Source organism: Bemisia tabaci, chromosome 1, assembly GCF_918797505.1.
Source record: "Bemisia tabaci chromosome 1, PGI_BMITA_v3".
Lineage (NCBI taxonomy): Eukaryota > Metazoa > Arthropoda > Insecta > Hemiptera > Aleyrodidae > Bemisia > Bemisia tabaci.
The window spans coordinates 27,094,929-27,110,616 of record NC_092793.1 but is presented as its reverse complement, the minus strand read 5'-3'; the positions used below and the strand labels follow the sequence as shown (position 1 = coordinate 27,110,616).

General features: G+C 37.4%; 1 protein-coding gene across 4 annotated transcripts in view; it reads right to left on the bottom strand.

Annotated features, from left to right (window-relative positions):
* uif (sushi, von Willebrand factor type A, EGF and pentraxin domain-containing protein uif) overlaps positions 1 to 15,688 on the bottom strand; it is a 186,849-nt gene that overhangs the window by 32,069 nt on the left and 139,092 nt on the right. For all 4 annotated transcript variants that reach the window (XM_072298877.1, XM_072298879.1, XM_019057537.2 and 1 more), the window contains exons 4-18: positions 15,180 to 15,261; positions 10,176 to 10,363; positions 9,295 to 9,435; positions 8,634 to 8,863; positions 8,097 to 8,290; positions 7,267 to 7,426; positions 6,648 to 6,852; positions 5,803 to 6,141; positions 5,184 to 5,363; positions 4,514 to 4,696; positions 3,466 to 3,648; positions 2,537 to 2,716; positions 1,887 to 2,089; positions 1,108 to 1,275; positions 268 to 411 (exon numbers count right to left, since the gene is read on the bottom strand). In XM_072298877.1, coding sequence (XP_072154978.1) covers positions 268 to 411; positions 1,108 to 1,275; positions 1,887 to 2,089; positions 2,537 to 2,716; positions 3,466 to 3,648; positions 4,514 to 4,696; positions 5,184 to 5,363; positions 5,803 to 6,141; positions 6,648 to 6,852; positions 7,267 to 7,426; positions 8,097 to 8,290; positions 8,634 to 8,863; positions 9,295 to 9,435; positions 10,176 to 10,363; positions 15,180 to 15,261 — 2,780 coding nt within the window. The remainder of the gene's footprint in view (positions 1 to 267; positions 412 to 1,107; positions 1,276 to 1,886; positions 2,090 to 2,536; positions 2,717 to 3,465; positions 3,649 to 4,513; positions 4,697 to 5,183; positions 5,364 to 5,802; positions 6,142 to 6,647; positions 6,853 to 7,266; positions 7,427 to 8,096; positions 8,291 to 8,633; positions 8,864 to 9,294; positions 9,436 to 10,175; positions 10,364 to 15,179; positions 15,262 to 15,688) is intronic.

The following is a 15,688-nucleotide window of genomic DNA, read 5'->3' as shown; positions in this document are numbered from 1 at the left end:
AATATGGAATTTGCCTCCAGAAAATAAAATAGAGGAGGTTAATGTGTTGGAAGGTCCTGACTTCTTTTATGAGTAAATTTTTGTGTAAGTAGAGAATATTATTATATTCTCAACCAAGACTGGAAATTGTGGCATTTCCACAAAAATGAAACAGATTGATATTGGTAAATTTATGCAAGAAATGAATGCTTCGTGCATGTGAAAGTTAAAAAATATGGACGACTACGGAAGAAAACGAATGAAGAGAAATCAAGTAAGGAGAGATACCTGAATCTTGAATTTGATGTATTTGGCTTCAATTGGCACAGGTAAGTTGAGCACTGACAAAGTTGGCTCCAAAATTCTGAACTCAACAGGTGTTCCGTCTGGATTTGTGTAGTCCGTGAAAACATCAGTCAAGTTGTCTGAATACTATTGTGAAGAAAACATAAGAAATGATAGATTAAAACAGGAATAGAATGGTTATCAGCCTGAATAATTTTTTTATTTCTTTTTTTTTGAAAATTGCAAGGCAGGAGAGAAAAAATAAATAAATAAAAAAATTGTTACTAATGTGGGTATAAATATTGAAAACAATCCTAAACGAAAAATTCAATGCTAATTTTTACTGTAAAAAATAAAAAAAAAAAATTATAATGCTAACCATTTGCTCGGATCCTGCATGTTCGCTCCACGCCCACATTGTCGATTTTCCCAGCTGAGAAATGTCTAATTCTACGGGAAAATGGCCGAATTTCCAAGCGAAAAAATGGTGAAATGGTCGATTTTTTTTTGCAGAAAAGTATCTAAATTTACGACAAAATGACAGTTTTGCAAAAAAATGTGCAATTTAATCTACTTTTTTAAATAGTATGCAAAAAAAGTTATCACCTCTGAAAATTGCTTCAAATTTACCTCACGTTTGAACCATCAACAGATTGGGAGAGCAGGAATTTTTTCATCCATGTTTTTCGATGAAATACCGAAGCTTAGTAATTAAATTAAATCTGCTGTTATGTATTCCAGTATGAAAATTACTGATTTGCTATTTTTTTCAAATATGTCAAGGTTGATGTTGAAATTGATTGCAAGATGTCCTCATACCCAAAATTGAACAATATAATGTACCTGAATGCGAACAGCAGAGGTAAAGGCAAGACTGCCACTGCCTCTGGCAACACTCTGAGTTCTGAAAGCACGGATGACAGTTGGAGCTTTCAAATCTAACAAAATCCAGTTGGTTCCAGGCTCTACATTATTACCACACCAGCCACGGAAACTGTTTAATCTAACAAGCTGAAACAAAACAAAGAGAACAATTAATAAAAAAAAAACTGTATTTGCAAAAATTAAGGTCAACCACCCACTTCAATTTTGATGCTAAATTGTTAAATATTTTAATTTTATTTCGATATTATAGGTCCTGAAGGCACCTGTGAGATACAGCACACTGAGGCAACAAGTCTGATTTCCTTGAGAAAAACACAAATCATGGATGGAATTGAAATTTGGGGAAACCTAGTACAGCGTGTCTACTAAAACAGGCTGGCTAAAACTCAGTGCTTTAACAGTACTTTTTCAGTACATTCCCAAGAAATTCAGTACCTCCTCAACAGAAAAATTCAGTACTTTTTCAGTACCTCTAATTGATGAAATTCAAGAAATTTCAAAAATTCGAATTTCTCCCTCAAATTGCGAAAAAAAATTCCAAAAAATTCCGGAATTTCCGGAGAATTTCGGCACTGTTTCAGTACTTCCGGACCGCCTTTACAAAATCCGTAGTATTTCCAGACTTCCTGGAAATCCCGGACTTGTAGTAGTAACCTTCTGAAATCACGGATCTGCCCTAATCCCTCACCCATTTGGGATTCTTTACTGGGATAATGTACAGCGAAAACATAAAATACCTCTTTTCCAAAACCAGGTTCAGATCCGGAGGTCGATATGGACTCATCAGGAATTCCACCGGTTGTTAATCCAAGATCACCAACTGGACGGCACTCCATACTTGCAGCAAATCCAGACCGGCATTTGCAATGGAAACTTCCAGGTGTGTTGATACACTCCGTTGAGGCTAAATCGCACTGACTGTTCGCACATTCATTCACATCTATGGGCAAAAATATTTTCCATGAGGAGTTGAAGCAATAAATGACAGAAAACAGAATAAAAAATAACTTTGTTTGGAAAATTAAAAATTATCAAAAATTCATGTAAAGTACATCCTGAAGAATTTGACAATTTTGGCACCAAAATATATGTTCCATAAATAGATCTTACAATAGGAACTTAAGAATGTTTTGTTTTTAACCCTGGGTAAATTGCGCTGAGTATTAAGTAACCCTAGGGTTTGTTAACTTGAGAAATCACTTAAATTCACTTGTGAAAAGGTATGTAGTGGAGCTATTTTTACCCTTTACTCTAGACCATGATGCTACTTTCTAACAGTAAACATAAATTAGATTAAAAATAACTGTAGCTAAAGTATTAAGAAGTAAACTCTCTGAAGGGAAGACAATAGTGCAAACGTTTAAAAAGAATTGAGATAAATCATTACCTTCACACTTGGGTGTATTGACAAAACTTTGCTGAGGACCACACCTAATGATATTTGACCCACCAGTGAGCTTGAAACCTTTATGACACTGTACTCGTGCTTCATCACCGAAAAAGTATTTGCGGGACTGATCAATCACAAATCCATTTGAAATCTGCGGTAAGTCCGGGCATTGAGCACCTACACACACAAATAAAATTCAAATAAATATCTGGATTTTATAAAAGTTGAATGATCAAAAAAGTAAACAGTTGGAGTCTCTCAGGCTATTCTGTAAATCAGACATTAGTGTTCTCTCTAAGGGACATTCTGGGCTTGAAAGAGGAAGATATGTCTTTCTCTCTTCTAGTCTGATCAGTTGAATGAATTGATCGGGATTTTTACAAATCAATAAATTTTAATTACCAATAATTAAGGCTTTCTTTTCTGGTTTAGATTTGCGTACAGAATAATGTGGACTCAGCACTATTCTGCCATGCTAATTCGGTCAGTAGTAAAAGCAATATTTCCAATTTACAGTAAAACGCAAATGTAGTTTGTTTGATACATGAGGCCTATTACGGAGGTTGCAACTTGTTCTGTAATCACTGGCATAGGTAAGTCAATTCTGACTTCCATGTAAAGAGTATTATTCTTTGAACCGAGCAGAATTATATTTTGCAATTAATGCGAGCTTACAGCAAAATATGATTTTACCACTCTTTGATTTAGTGCTATAGTATTCTAACAGTATCAGTATACCATATTGTTACTTATCAGTAAAGCGATTGCGTGAAATTTTTGAGTAAGTCACTCTAAAAAATGCAGAACAAGAATTTAGTCACACTTGACTCTAGAGCCATGATTTGGACAACAAAAAGAGACACTTATTATTTCAATAAAAATGCATCTTAAAAGCTTACTTAATATTGTGATGATAAAATACTTACGAGAGCAGGTAGGTACAGGGTTTGACCAAGTTCCATTACTCATGCACAAAATGACTGGATGACCAGAGCGAACATATCCTGGTTCACATTCAAACCTAACAATTGTACCATAACTGCGTCCACCTCCATTCAAAACAGTTGCATTCGTGTGAGGTGTTTCCGGTAATGGTGGACACTGGGAAGCTGGAAACATCAGATCATAATTTGTAAGTAATTTATTAGAAATTCCTTGAAATAGAGGCAAAAGAAAAAATAGCTTTGGGGACAAAAGTGAGAGGCAAAAATCTATTACGTTACTGTTTAAGCTCATCAGCCGAAGAACTCGTGGACCAATGAAGAGGAATGTTGAGTAAGTGGGCAAAGGGATATGCAGTATGCAGTTGGGGGCATCTCTTTGCTGAAGGTTTATCGGGGGAGTAATACCATAAGCGTTTATCTCCGTTGCATGCTTAAACATTGCTCCACGGTATGCTTAAATCTTGTTCCATGGTTTGACTTTTACTAAAAACTTCATAAAGACGAAGCAAACCTTGGTCATCTTCTCTGCAAATGACAATCGAGTGCAGAGGAGAAATCTTCTACGAGCCAATAACAGCCCGCATGTTTGCTTTAAGTGGCTACATACTTGTTAATGTTGGAAAATATTGGATATTTAATATGTAATGTATTGTTTCTAGAATTCGCCTAAAAAAATCACTTCCACTTTGATAGTGGAGCATTCTTTAGCATGCATTTTTCAGACCAAAATACTCACGACTTTAAGTCTAAGTGCAATTTCTTTGTGGGGTGGACTCCTATGTACCTCTTCTGGCTGAGCTTCAAAGAGTCTATTAACCACGTCTCACTGTTTTTTATTTTAAGCTGAGTCTTAAGTATATTTGACTACCAATTTACATGATTGAATAGCAGGTTTTTATTTATACGGTATGAGTTCTCAAAATATGAGCGAGATAGTAATATCAATCAACAGGTTTGAAATATTTTATTGGGGGAGAAAAATATCACTATAATGATATAGATCATTATGACAAAGTAAAAAAAGATTTACCTAAACAAGTTGGCAGTCTCTCCCAACGACCATCTGCCAAACAAGAAACTTTTTCAACAGCTAGACCAGAGGGAAAAGCAAATCCTGCGTAACACTGGTAAATAGCTTCACCCCTGTACGTAACATTGCTGGATCCAATTGAAAAACCGTTATCTATTTGCGGAACAGGACCGCAGTAGACCTCTGTGGGAAAAAAAGAAAAGAAAATTAATTTACATTTGTTTTTAAAAAACCAAAATTTATTCAAAAATTTCATTTAACAGGCTACAAATATTGTTAGCTAAAAACCACCAGCTCAAGAATTGATTATTCTCATCATTCAGCATAGTATCTACGATATAGATAATTTTACCACAAATGCAAATTACTGTGCACTCATAATTGATTTGTATTTTCAACAGATAAGTAAATGAATAGATAAATAAAGATAAGATAGGGATTGCAGGGATAGTAAAATGATGACGAACTTTATTTGACGGCACAAAAATGACTTGTCAAACTTTTGATGAACACTATACACTTTTACGGAATTGCATTAAATCAAGATTGTTTTGTCAATTCATATGCTAGTTCAAGATTTTTAAAACTCATAGGAAGGACCCCTGAATTATTGAAAAAATGTTTTGAAACTAAGTCTAGTTTCATGCAGAGTCTATTTCAAATGTATTACCTTGACATTTTGGGATGTATGAGACTGACCAGTTGCCACCAAGTAGACATTCAGTAGTTATTCTAGCTTTGCCAGTCGCAAATTCCTGACCTGTGGGACATGAGAAAGTGACGATTGTGCCAAAAGCAGTGTCACGACTGGAGGCAAGTGCGCCTGCGCCCGGCTTGAGAATAGGGCAATCTGAAATCGAAAACATTCAAAAATTATATTTTCTTGTTAATTAAGGAAATAAAAACGTTTGCATGAGGTCAGACAGAAAGAAAAAATTTTGAGTTGACAAGTCTTTATCACTATGAATGTGGTCTTAAAACCTCGATGTAATGAAAAGGTGTGCCAAAAAGGCAGAGTGCAGTATAATTAGATTTTACAAAGATCAAGAGGAAAAGTCCAGTAACTACTATCATGGTTTACACCACAAATTAAATTTGAAAAAATGATTAGATAACACTAATAGGCAGGTTGTAAAAACGAGGCTTTACAGCGATTTGGGCTACAAAAATGGACATGTCACACCATGATAAATACTCATTGCTTGCCTTAAAGGATTTTGGTAAAGTAAAGGGACCTATGATTTATTATCTAGGTAGTAATTGTGTATTGGAAAAGAGAAAAAAATTACCTGCTGAGAACGTTGCATGCCATCCCTTGCCATTGTGAAGGGCATCAGAGACAAATCGAACAAGCATTTCACCGCTGGATGCAGTGAGAGTCAACTTTGGGGCTGCGTTTCCAGTGAAGCCATTGCCAGGATGAAGCCTTAAACCACTGGTGCTTAGACTATCGAACACCTGGACATTGTCGGAGGGGTGAACTGACAATGAGTCAAATTTTAAGGAGAGGGGGCCACTTGAAGGATTCTTAATCTTCAGAAGACATTCCAAATTGCTTGGATAGTTAGACAGTCCAAATGCAGGGGACGTTAGTGTTCCATTTGCAGCAGTGATGATGGCCTTGCAACCTGAAAGAAAAAGGAATGGTTACTAGCAATACTATGACAACAGATCTTGATTATTTCTTCTTTTCTTGCAGATAACTGCACTATTTACTAATGTATTATTTCCTCTTCTTTTGAAAGAGGTAATGAATGGAAAATGTGACAGGGAAGGGTTATTGACTTGCCCACAGCAAAACCGGCCATAGTGAACGTTTTCTTGTTGGTCGGTCTGAGTAAATTGTTAAAAGTGGCCGAGCATATTGGCGCGAGTTCATTGCACCACTGTGCAATACAGGTGCTGTCTACAGGCTCTTCAAGGAACGTAGAAGTAGAGTACTAGTTGTGTATGTAACCAGTGGGACGGGGTAGCTGCAGCGATCTTCAGAAATCAAGGTTTCAGGCGTTCTTATCCCACTAGTTTTTTTGTAGGTTTTTTTTTCTGGCCCTACAGGAACAATTTGCAAAAATATACTAGCAGTATACAAGTTATGAAAGAATGATTGAAAATTGAGAAAAACATAGGATATTACCTTGAGAATACCTCAGCTTAAAACCTTTCCGAGAGTCACCAAGGTTTGTCTTGAGGTAAAGGTAAAGCTGGTGGCCTGTAGAGATGATGATTTTCGGATTGTTCAGAGAATTGCCGGTCAAACGGCCGATGGGCTGGCTTTTTGGTGAATCTCCATCTCTGATCAAGACATAATCTCGGTTGAGTTCAAGATCTACATCATCAATCTGGAATGGAAATAAAAAACATTATGAAAAAAAGAGGAAAAAGACTAATTATCACAAAAAAATTCAAGACAGTAGTATGTAAATGTTTAAAATCTTCTTTAAAGTGCAAAAAATGATGAAAAGTCGCAAAAATAACTGTCCCCAAGAAAATTGACCTGAGCGCATGAGGCTAACTTTCTCACGTCAAGGGATTTGCTGCATGTTTCTTTAGTTAATTGAGGAAATTATGAAGATTTTTGTTGAAAAAGAGCTACTTTGGAATCTTTGTGATGTTGACCCGCTAGATTAAGGAGGAACTAGTTAATTTTTTCTTTTTTTTTGGGGGGGGGGGGTAGGAGGGAGGGGAGAGACTTGAGCAGGTTTGTTTTCCAAAATAGCAGCAAAAATAGGTTGTAGAGGAAATCTAGAACTTACTTCTAGAGTGATAACTCTTCCAGGCTGGGCAACAATTGTGTATAAGCATTCAAGACCTCCAGGGTAGTTGTTTGGATAACCAGGTGATGTCAAAACTTGAGGCTGGGCTGTTGCTCGTAAATTTCCTCCACACACTTGAGGTTCCGTTTTCCATGAAGCTCTATGAACAAGTAAAAAGAATCAGTTAGTCATGACGAAGAATTTTTCGACACAGAATGTTGCGGCAAAAACCTCTTTATAGACATGATTCTTTATTTGTTTCCACACATGTTCCTAAAAATTGTCTTTTTGTCCAACAGGGGTCTTATAGTGCTGAGCAACTACATAGGTCACAGATTTTTCAAGGGGAGCCTCCACCTCCACCAGGACTCCCTTTATCTGTTACTGTGTGTATTTAACTCGGGCAGTGATTAAATTTTTATTTTGATAATAAAATAGTATTTTTGAAGCCCTGAAAGACATTCATTGTTTTACTTGTAGCGGCTGTTACTTAAAAGAACACTCTATAAAAACCAAAGTAGAGAACATTTTTGGCTAAACAAACACTGAATCACCAGATGCTCTGAGGTCCTGATATGGGTAATATAGAATTGTAGCTATTGGTTATATGACTTTTTTACGAGAAAACACTGCAATTATGGGGAGCCATGTGAGCTACTTAATTCTTATTGAGTAAGCAAAAATATGTCTCGGAGAAAAACATTGAAGTACTTACAAGAGTGAATATCTTAAAAACTTATCAATATATCATGTTAATTTGTGATATTAAAGTTTAAGGCACTAAATTCCAATCGAATTCAAATAAACTAGACAAGATAACACATATTTACCTGAAACCTTTCTTCTCTACGGATCCATCAGTGCTAAACTTTATGATCATGAAGTTTGATGCGGATACAAATAATTTGTTACTGAGATCTTGTTTGCCAGATAAAGTTGCCAAGTTTACAGATTTGTCCTCTGTCCTACCACCGACCAAAATTTGCACGGTATCAAATGACTTTTCGGTTTCGAATTCTTGGAACTGCAAACAAAGGTAAAGAAACATTTTGAATTAATACATATTGCAAAATTAATTTTGATTTAAAATCACAGTTTAAGAGTTCTTCATGGATGAAATTCATTGACAGGCTCAACAGAAGCAACCCAAGCTTCCTACATGCAAACATTTACAACCACATACAAACGCTTATCTCTCACTTGTGAATTAATTTTGGAAGTTTTCGATGTGCTTTAGCATGTTCTGCATGAAATTTTGTCAAAAAAACACGTACTGTTGTACTTAGTTTCTTAACCTGCCTCGTGGTCCATTCAAGTTAAATAATAATGAATGAGACTTTGATTAATAAAAACTTTCTGTTCATTACCTGTAAAAGAATGTTGTGTCCTTGAGGCCCTTCAAGGGTCCATTTGCAGTTAGCAAGGGAATCATATTTGTGAGGGTAGTTCGGTGACTCCACCACATCTCCACTACTGGCCATGTAAAAATGACAATTAGATGGACAATCCAGTTCATCAGACCAATCTCCACAGTCATCATATTTGTCACACCTGAATGCAGAGTTGATGCATCCACCGTTGGAGCAATGAAATGAGCCTAAAACAAGAGGAAAAATACTGAATTTAACACTTAAAACTTCAGATTAACAATTTTTTGGACAAAAAAGTCTTGATGAGAGCAATGTTAACCCTATGAAACAGACAAACTTGAGATAAAGGATGTATGTAAACAAATCTCCGCAGAGATTTTTTCCCATACAAACTTTTCTTTGGAAAACTTAAACATTTATGAGGTACAGTTTTTAAGTCGAAGTTTCCTTTCGCATGCTTTTCTCATAAACGTTCGCTAATTTTCTGTGTTACAAGAAAATTAGGAGCATGAGGGGTGCATCTTCTAAATTTTTTGGGATAATTGAAAATAATCATGTGATTAGTTTCAAAATGACAAGCTCTGTTTAATCTTATTGAAAGGAGTTAAAAAAGAAAAAAAAGATGAGGAAAGGAAGAGAGAGAATAATGAATAATTACCAGTAGGACAAGCATTTGCCCTGCATAAAAATGGTAACAGAGTTTCACAGGTCTGTAGCTGCCAAGACTGCTGCTGATCTGTGATGGTGACATCGACACACTCTCCTGCACGAGGATCTGGCTGTTCCAAGGACCAGAAACCTGAAACCATACAAGGATAAAAATTACTGATATAGGCTGCTTTTACATGATAAAATCAACAATGCAAGCTTTACCAACGATTACAAGATTTACTTGAGTTAATCAATTTGAACAGTTTTAGCTAGATAATGAAAATAGAGAACACTGAGTCATAATGGAATCGGAGGGGATGTTGTCACCTTTAAGTCATTAAAATTTGCAAGAACCCAAAAATTCTGAGTAGTGCCGTTGAAGACGGGAGGCTGGTGTACTTAAAACACCTGTGCAGAAGCTGCCGGCACACAATGGTTTTCTAATTTTATTGGTCATGTCATCACTAAGTAAAGCTCACCCGTCCCTTTCACAATTCCACGTACTCTGTGATGAAAACATAAACTTTGTAAACTTCCTTTGATGTCTGTGAATAGAACTATTGCAATTTCAATTTGCAATCTTCGATTGACAGCTTCTAAGTCAAATGTAATGCTCATGTAATTCTTCAAATGTAATTTCTCCTTGAAAAAATGGAATTGTATAGGTATCTATTTGGTTAAATTATTTGTAGCGTTGTCGCAAATTTGAGTGGATGTAAAATAAATGAATTAATGAACATTTGATTTAAATAAGATTTCGTACATTAGGCATTTGAGGAGCAAAACTCAAATACATGAGCAAGGTTCAGTTAAAAAAGGATGAAAGTGCCTAGGTGTTTCCTAAATATTAATATCACAAATTTTGAAAAAACTTCAAGAAATATTCACCTGCATACTGAGAGACTAGGACACCTGCGGCAGATTCAAGTGTGTTAGTTCGGAGATCATCAAGAGAGGTAAGTCCGAGCCAATATTGCTGATTTGATCGCTCGGATGGGGCTAAGCTTCGTAATGCTAATCCGGCAGTATAATTATTTTCTGCATAGGATTCGACTAACACTAAATCACTACCATACCTGTAAAAAACAGAAAAGACCATTAATAAATATTGATCCTTTGGTACCTAAGAAAGTGGGTATGAACTTATAGGTAATGGGAATGACTAAGGAAACGTTCAGAAATACTTTTTAGAACAAACTTCATGGGAACATGGGAAATATGTTCCCACTGTCACTTCCAACAAAATATATCTTTCAGCTCTTGTCACTTGAGTTACGTAAGAGAAACTGCGATAATGCGCTAGCAGTCCCAGCGCCCCAATTATTGAAATTATGTCGGCCCAAAACGACAAGCCATAGCCCTATCTAAACCATGCAATATCACGATTAGATGTCTCATCAGGCTGATTAAAACTTTCAATAATCGGCCCGCAGCAAAACATCATAAGAGAGCTGTCGCAGAATGATAAAAATGTACCAAGAACGTGAATGTGAAAAGTAAAGTTTCGTCATTGGTTACTTTTTACTTTTACCTGCTTGTCTCATTACATGGAGGGTGATAGTTGCAAGGTACTGAAATTGGATAAGTAAGTACATTTGGCTCCTTGGGGTAGAAAAGAGTAGGGATTAGGTATACGATGGGTCTGGTACATGAGTGTTTGAAAAAATACTGTTGAAGAAATTGAAATATGAGTTTACGAAGAGGAGGCTCAAAACGAAAAGTGTCTATGGACGCCGACAACCAAGATTCTGGTACCTTGGTGTCATTTAATACTGACCATCGTTGTCTTGGTTCGGAATCTTAGCAGTGGCTAGCTACATATTGCAAATGGGCAAACCTTAAAATGAGACGAACGAAAACAAAAAGTTAGTTACCTAAAGGCAAACCATTATTGTTAGCAGTACCTGGCAAAGAACGGATCGCTGCTATCACTGTTAATATCAGTGTAATAGTGTAATCAGCACTCAAAAGTTCCAAGCCACGTTTGTTTACAACAGTTTACAACTTTTTTATCACTCAAAAACGCGAATGTAAACAAATCGAAACTTTATTCCCATTGGTTCCCGCCAATTCAGTGCCGCGCGCGGCAAAATATACGAATTGACGCGCTACTTTTCAAATTGACGGACACTACTCGGATTGTGCGCATAATGAAAATCGGCATTTTAAGTATTGAGAACAGTATGATTTGTACATGGTACAACCACTTACATCCTTAGTGGGCATTCGTGCTCCATTACAACTTTTTTATCACTCAAGAACGCGAATGTAAAGAAATCGAAACTTTACTCCCATTGGTTCCCGCCAATTCAGTGCCGCGCGCGGCAAAATATACGAATTGACGCGCCACTTTTCAAATTGACGGACACTACTCGGATTGTGCGCACAATGAAAATCGGCATTTTAAGTATTGAGAACAGTATGCTTTGTACATGGTACAACCACTTACATCCTCAGTAGGCATTCGTGCTCCATTACAGGACTTGTTCATACAGGGTGTTTCGGACAACCCGTACCAGAGATTTTTCCGGTTATTTTAAGTCGGATGAAGCCTGTTGATGGTTCCCGCCAATTTTCGTATTTGGCTGGTGCCATCTGATATGGTTTTTTTTTCTTGACATTTCTGAGTCTCAGAATTTTTTTTTTTTTTTTTTTTTTTTTTTTTTTTTTTTTTTTTTTATCGTACAATTTTTTCTTAATGAAAAAAATAAAAAAAAAAAATAAAAAATAAATTTCTGAGACTCTTGGGTGATGTCTGGTTATAATGAGTTATCATTTACATTCATTCAGAAAACAAGACTGGAAGTTGCGACCTAATCCTAGAGAAATGCAGCAACCCCTATTTTCGGCCAGCAAACGGTAGCTAGCCTGAGATTGTCTTTTTTTATTCTCTATTTTTTCTTCAAATGACCCTCAAGGGCTGATCCCATTCATTTTTTTTTTCAGCTTCCTGTTCCTATTTCTGACCCTACGTCTAACTTTCTCCGACAATTCACGGGTGCAAACTTTGTCAAAGAATATTTTAACGCATAGACTCAATTGATAGATTCGATAAGAATAGACAAGTTGCTGGCGCTAGAGAACACGTAGAATTCGATTCTCTTCATTTTGTGCTGACTCAGCCGAGCATTAACTTTCAAAAGTAAAGGAATTTTATACTTCATCGGGGTCACAGAGAAAGAGACGAAAAGAGCGAAAGGTCAAAGCACGGAGGCATCTCAAACAAAAGAGGCGGCTCAGTCGGAGTGAGGAACAATAGAGAGATTAATTAAATTAGCGAAGAACCGGAGAAAACAATTATCAGAGACAGTGGATACTGCGACTGTGACTTTAATATATGCGCAGTGTTAGACGCTCAAGTCGCCAGTTTTTAGTAAAATATTGATAAAAAGATAGGAGGGGAAAAAATAACTTTAGGTACTGCTTTGTTCGATATTGATTGTATTTAGTCACGATTGTCACTTTTAATAAGCTTTCATACACCCAAAGGCACCTGTTTAGGAATAGCTGTGAGTTGCATACTAGTTAAGGCCCATTATGAGCTCATGCTTCACAACACCGCTGTCGCCACGCACAGATTGCTTTGATCAGCATGTGGCGCGGTGCGGCGCCTATAGCAGTGACTTCCAGAGACAGTTATACAACTTTTTTCTGCCCTCCAGTAGTACGAACTCTTACTTTTGCGAATGAAAAATTTTCTTACAGTAGCAACATTTCATCACTCATACAACTTACTTCTTCTAGACTATGAAGGTATAAGAGCTTGTAGAATAGAGTGCCGAACAAGTTCAGCAATACCATCGACCGATTTGCGTTTCAGGTAACTTTGCTTGTCTCAGGAGCTGCTTTGCTTCTTAAAAAGCAATGCTTGACATGCACCTTCTCGTCTCCATAAGCCACTCGTAGGGCACCTCTTAACTCCCTATCTCTTATGTACTTCTCTCGAGTTGAGTCTGAAAGGCTCTGCCAGTCCAGTGACATGCCAAATTTTTAATGAAGAATTCGTGCATCTGACAGGGTGTCAAGTTTTTTTTCAATTTGGGAAATCCTGATTTCTCCTGATTTTTGACTGATAAATCCTGATTTCATATTTTGTACACATCCTCGTCAAATCCTGATTTTTTGTGGAGCGAATGTAGCTCTACAATAATAGCTCGATAAAAAAATCAGATCGGACGGCGACTATTCTCAAATCCTGATTTTACGACCGATTTTTCCTCAAATCCTGATAAAATCGGGAAAATCCTGACGCTAAAAACTGCTTGCGTATTATTTAGCGTTTATATTGTGATGCTAGCCGTCTGTAATACCATTTATCGCAACTTGGTGATTTTCCAAACCGTGTTATGTTTTTTCGACTCTGACACAGATCGAACTATTGAAAAATTATTCTGTGAGAAAGTCAACTGACATACTTCCAAGAAAAAGTCTCAGAAAGTATTTGGTCCGGCATCGTTGAACGCGCGGCATGGAGTCCGCCCCAATAGGTCAGTCAGACAGTTGGCATTGAAGACTCGGCGACCGGCGCTTCGCGGTCAGTGTAACCCATGACGCATTGTCACAATTCGCGAGGCGCGGAACGCAACATTACGGGGGCATTGTCACACAGACGCGGCTCAAAGTTCAAGGTCCGTCCGACTCACGTCCAGCGTTGCTCTGTCGCGTCGGCTACACAAAGCCCGAAAAGCTCCATCCGATCTCATAAACCGAGATAGGTCAACGGCAATCGGGCAACTATGCATCGTGGCGATTGAAAGCATTTTTTCTCCTGGCGCGTTCACTGGATTTTTTCATCATTCACTTTTTTCGCGGCGGATCAACCGTCGACTTGACACATGGACAGGAATGCTTTTCCTTTTGATGCTCCACACCGACTCGACTATGTTGTCGTGTTAAGGAAAAATGCCGTATGAACATTCGAGGGTTGTCAGATTTCCTCGGATAAAACATGCGTCTTCGAGGAAAATTACTCATATTTTACCTTGAAGTTTACAGATGTTTTAGATCGAATTGCTAAAAAAATCGTCTGAAAATTTTGAAGAAAAATGCTCAACATTTTCCCGGTAAATTCGACTTTTGCGAGAGGAAATCTGGCAACATCTATTGGCTCATACGACGTTTTTCCTAGGCTCGGCAGTATGTAGCTTCGTCGGATTGTTCGAATTAGTGTTTAGTTGAACACATCTTACAATGTGTAGGATGTTCAGGTACTGTGAAGTTGCGTATGTACATGGCATCAGTGAAAAAAGTGAGCGGCTCGTACTTAAAACGGTCCGGGCGCGGCCGACGCGCGTCGCGGCGTCACCACCCAGTTGGCGGCGGTCCAGCGCCTAACAGGCCTATCGGCCCTCGAGAATTCCTCCCCCGCAAGTATGCTTTAATAATGTGTGTTTTTTCACAGTCATTGAATCCGCGATGGCATTTGTGGAATGAACGGAGGTTTTTGAGAGAGGAGAATGAAGAATGTTCGCATGCATCGATTAGAATCACTTAATTAGAAGCGAATATGTAATAAGCAATTGATTTTTTAAATTTTAGCTGCTTAAGCAACCATAGATTCTTAGAGGTAGGTATCTTATTTCAAAAAATCATTTCAAAACTGAATATCACAGAAAAAGGAGTATAAAGACATTATTCGAAAAACAACTGAATCGTCGACTTGTGATTATTCAACTTCGGGTTTTATGTCGTCCGCAGATGTTCTTGTTGAACGAAATTGAACTTAAAAGTACTTTTTTATCTTCGTAATTAAGAAAGATTTTCTTCTTCCTTTGTGCTTTCATATGATTTTCAGGATGCTTTCTTCTCAAAATTACAAAAAATCAACTTATTTACCTTAAGCTGTGATATTCTCTCATCATGTAATTGAGGATGCTCGGTTTTTTTACTTACCTATTACATAATTGAGCAGCACTTTCCCATGAATGTTTGATTGTGAAAAATTTGTAGCAATGAAGTCCTTTTAGTTCCCATCCTGTGAACAGAGAAAAAATACATCTGTAGTGCATCATTTAATACATTAAAGGAGAAACATGAGAGCAACACTCGTCACTTACTCACCATAGACATTATCTTTTCGGAAGCTGTGTTCATAAACTACAACACGCGTAGAGACGGTGACAAGGGAGGAGGAGGGATCTGGCACTGTGTAAGAAGTCGGTGTTAACAGCTGTTTCACCCGAAATGTTTCAATAGCTTTAGTAGAAGTAAAGGCCAACATTGCTGACTATTACGGAAAATGATTGGATCAAGAGAAACGTCAAGTAAATTTTCAGGAGGCAGGAGACTTACACATAACGGGGGTGTGAAGAGGGGGGAAGGGGTCGAACATTTTGAATCTTAGGGGGCTCATATTTTAAAAATAGTCGCGCTCACATGGAACTGGGAAATAACTTCTGCCA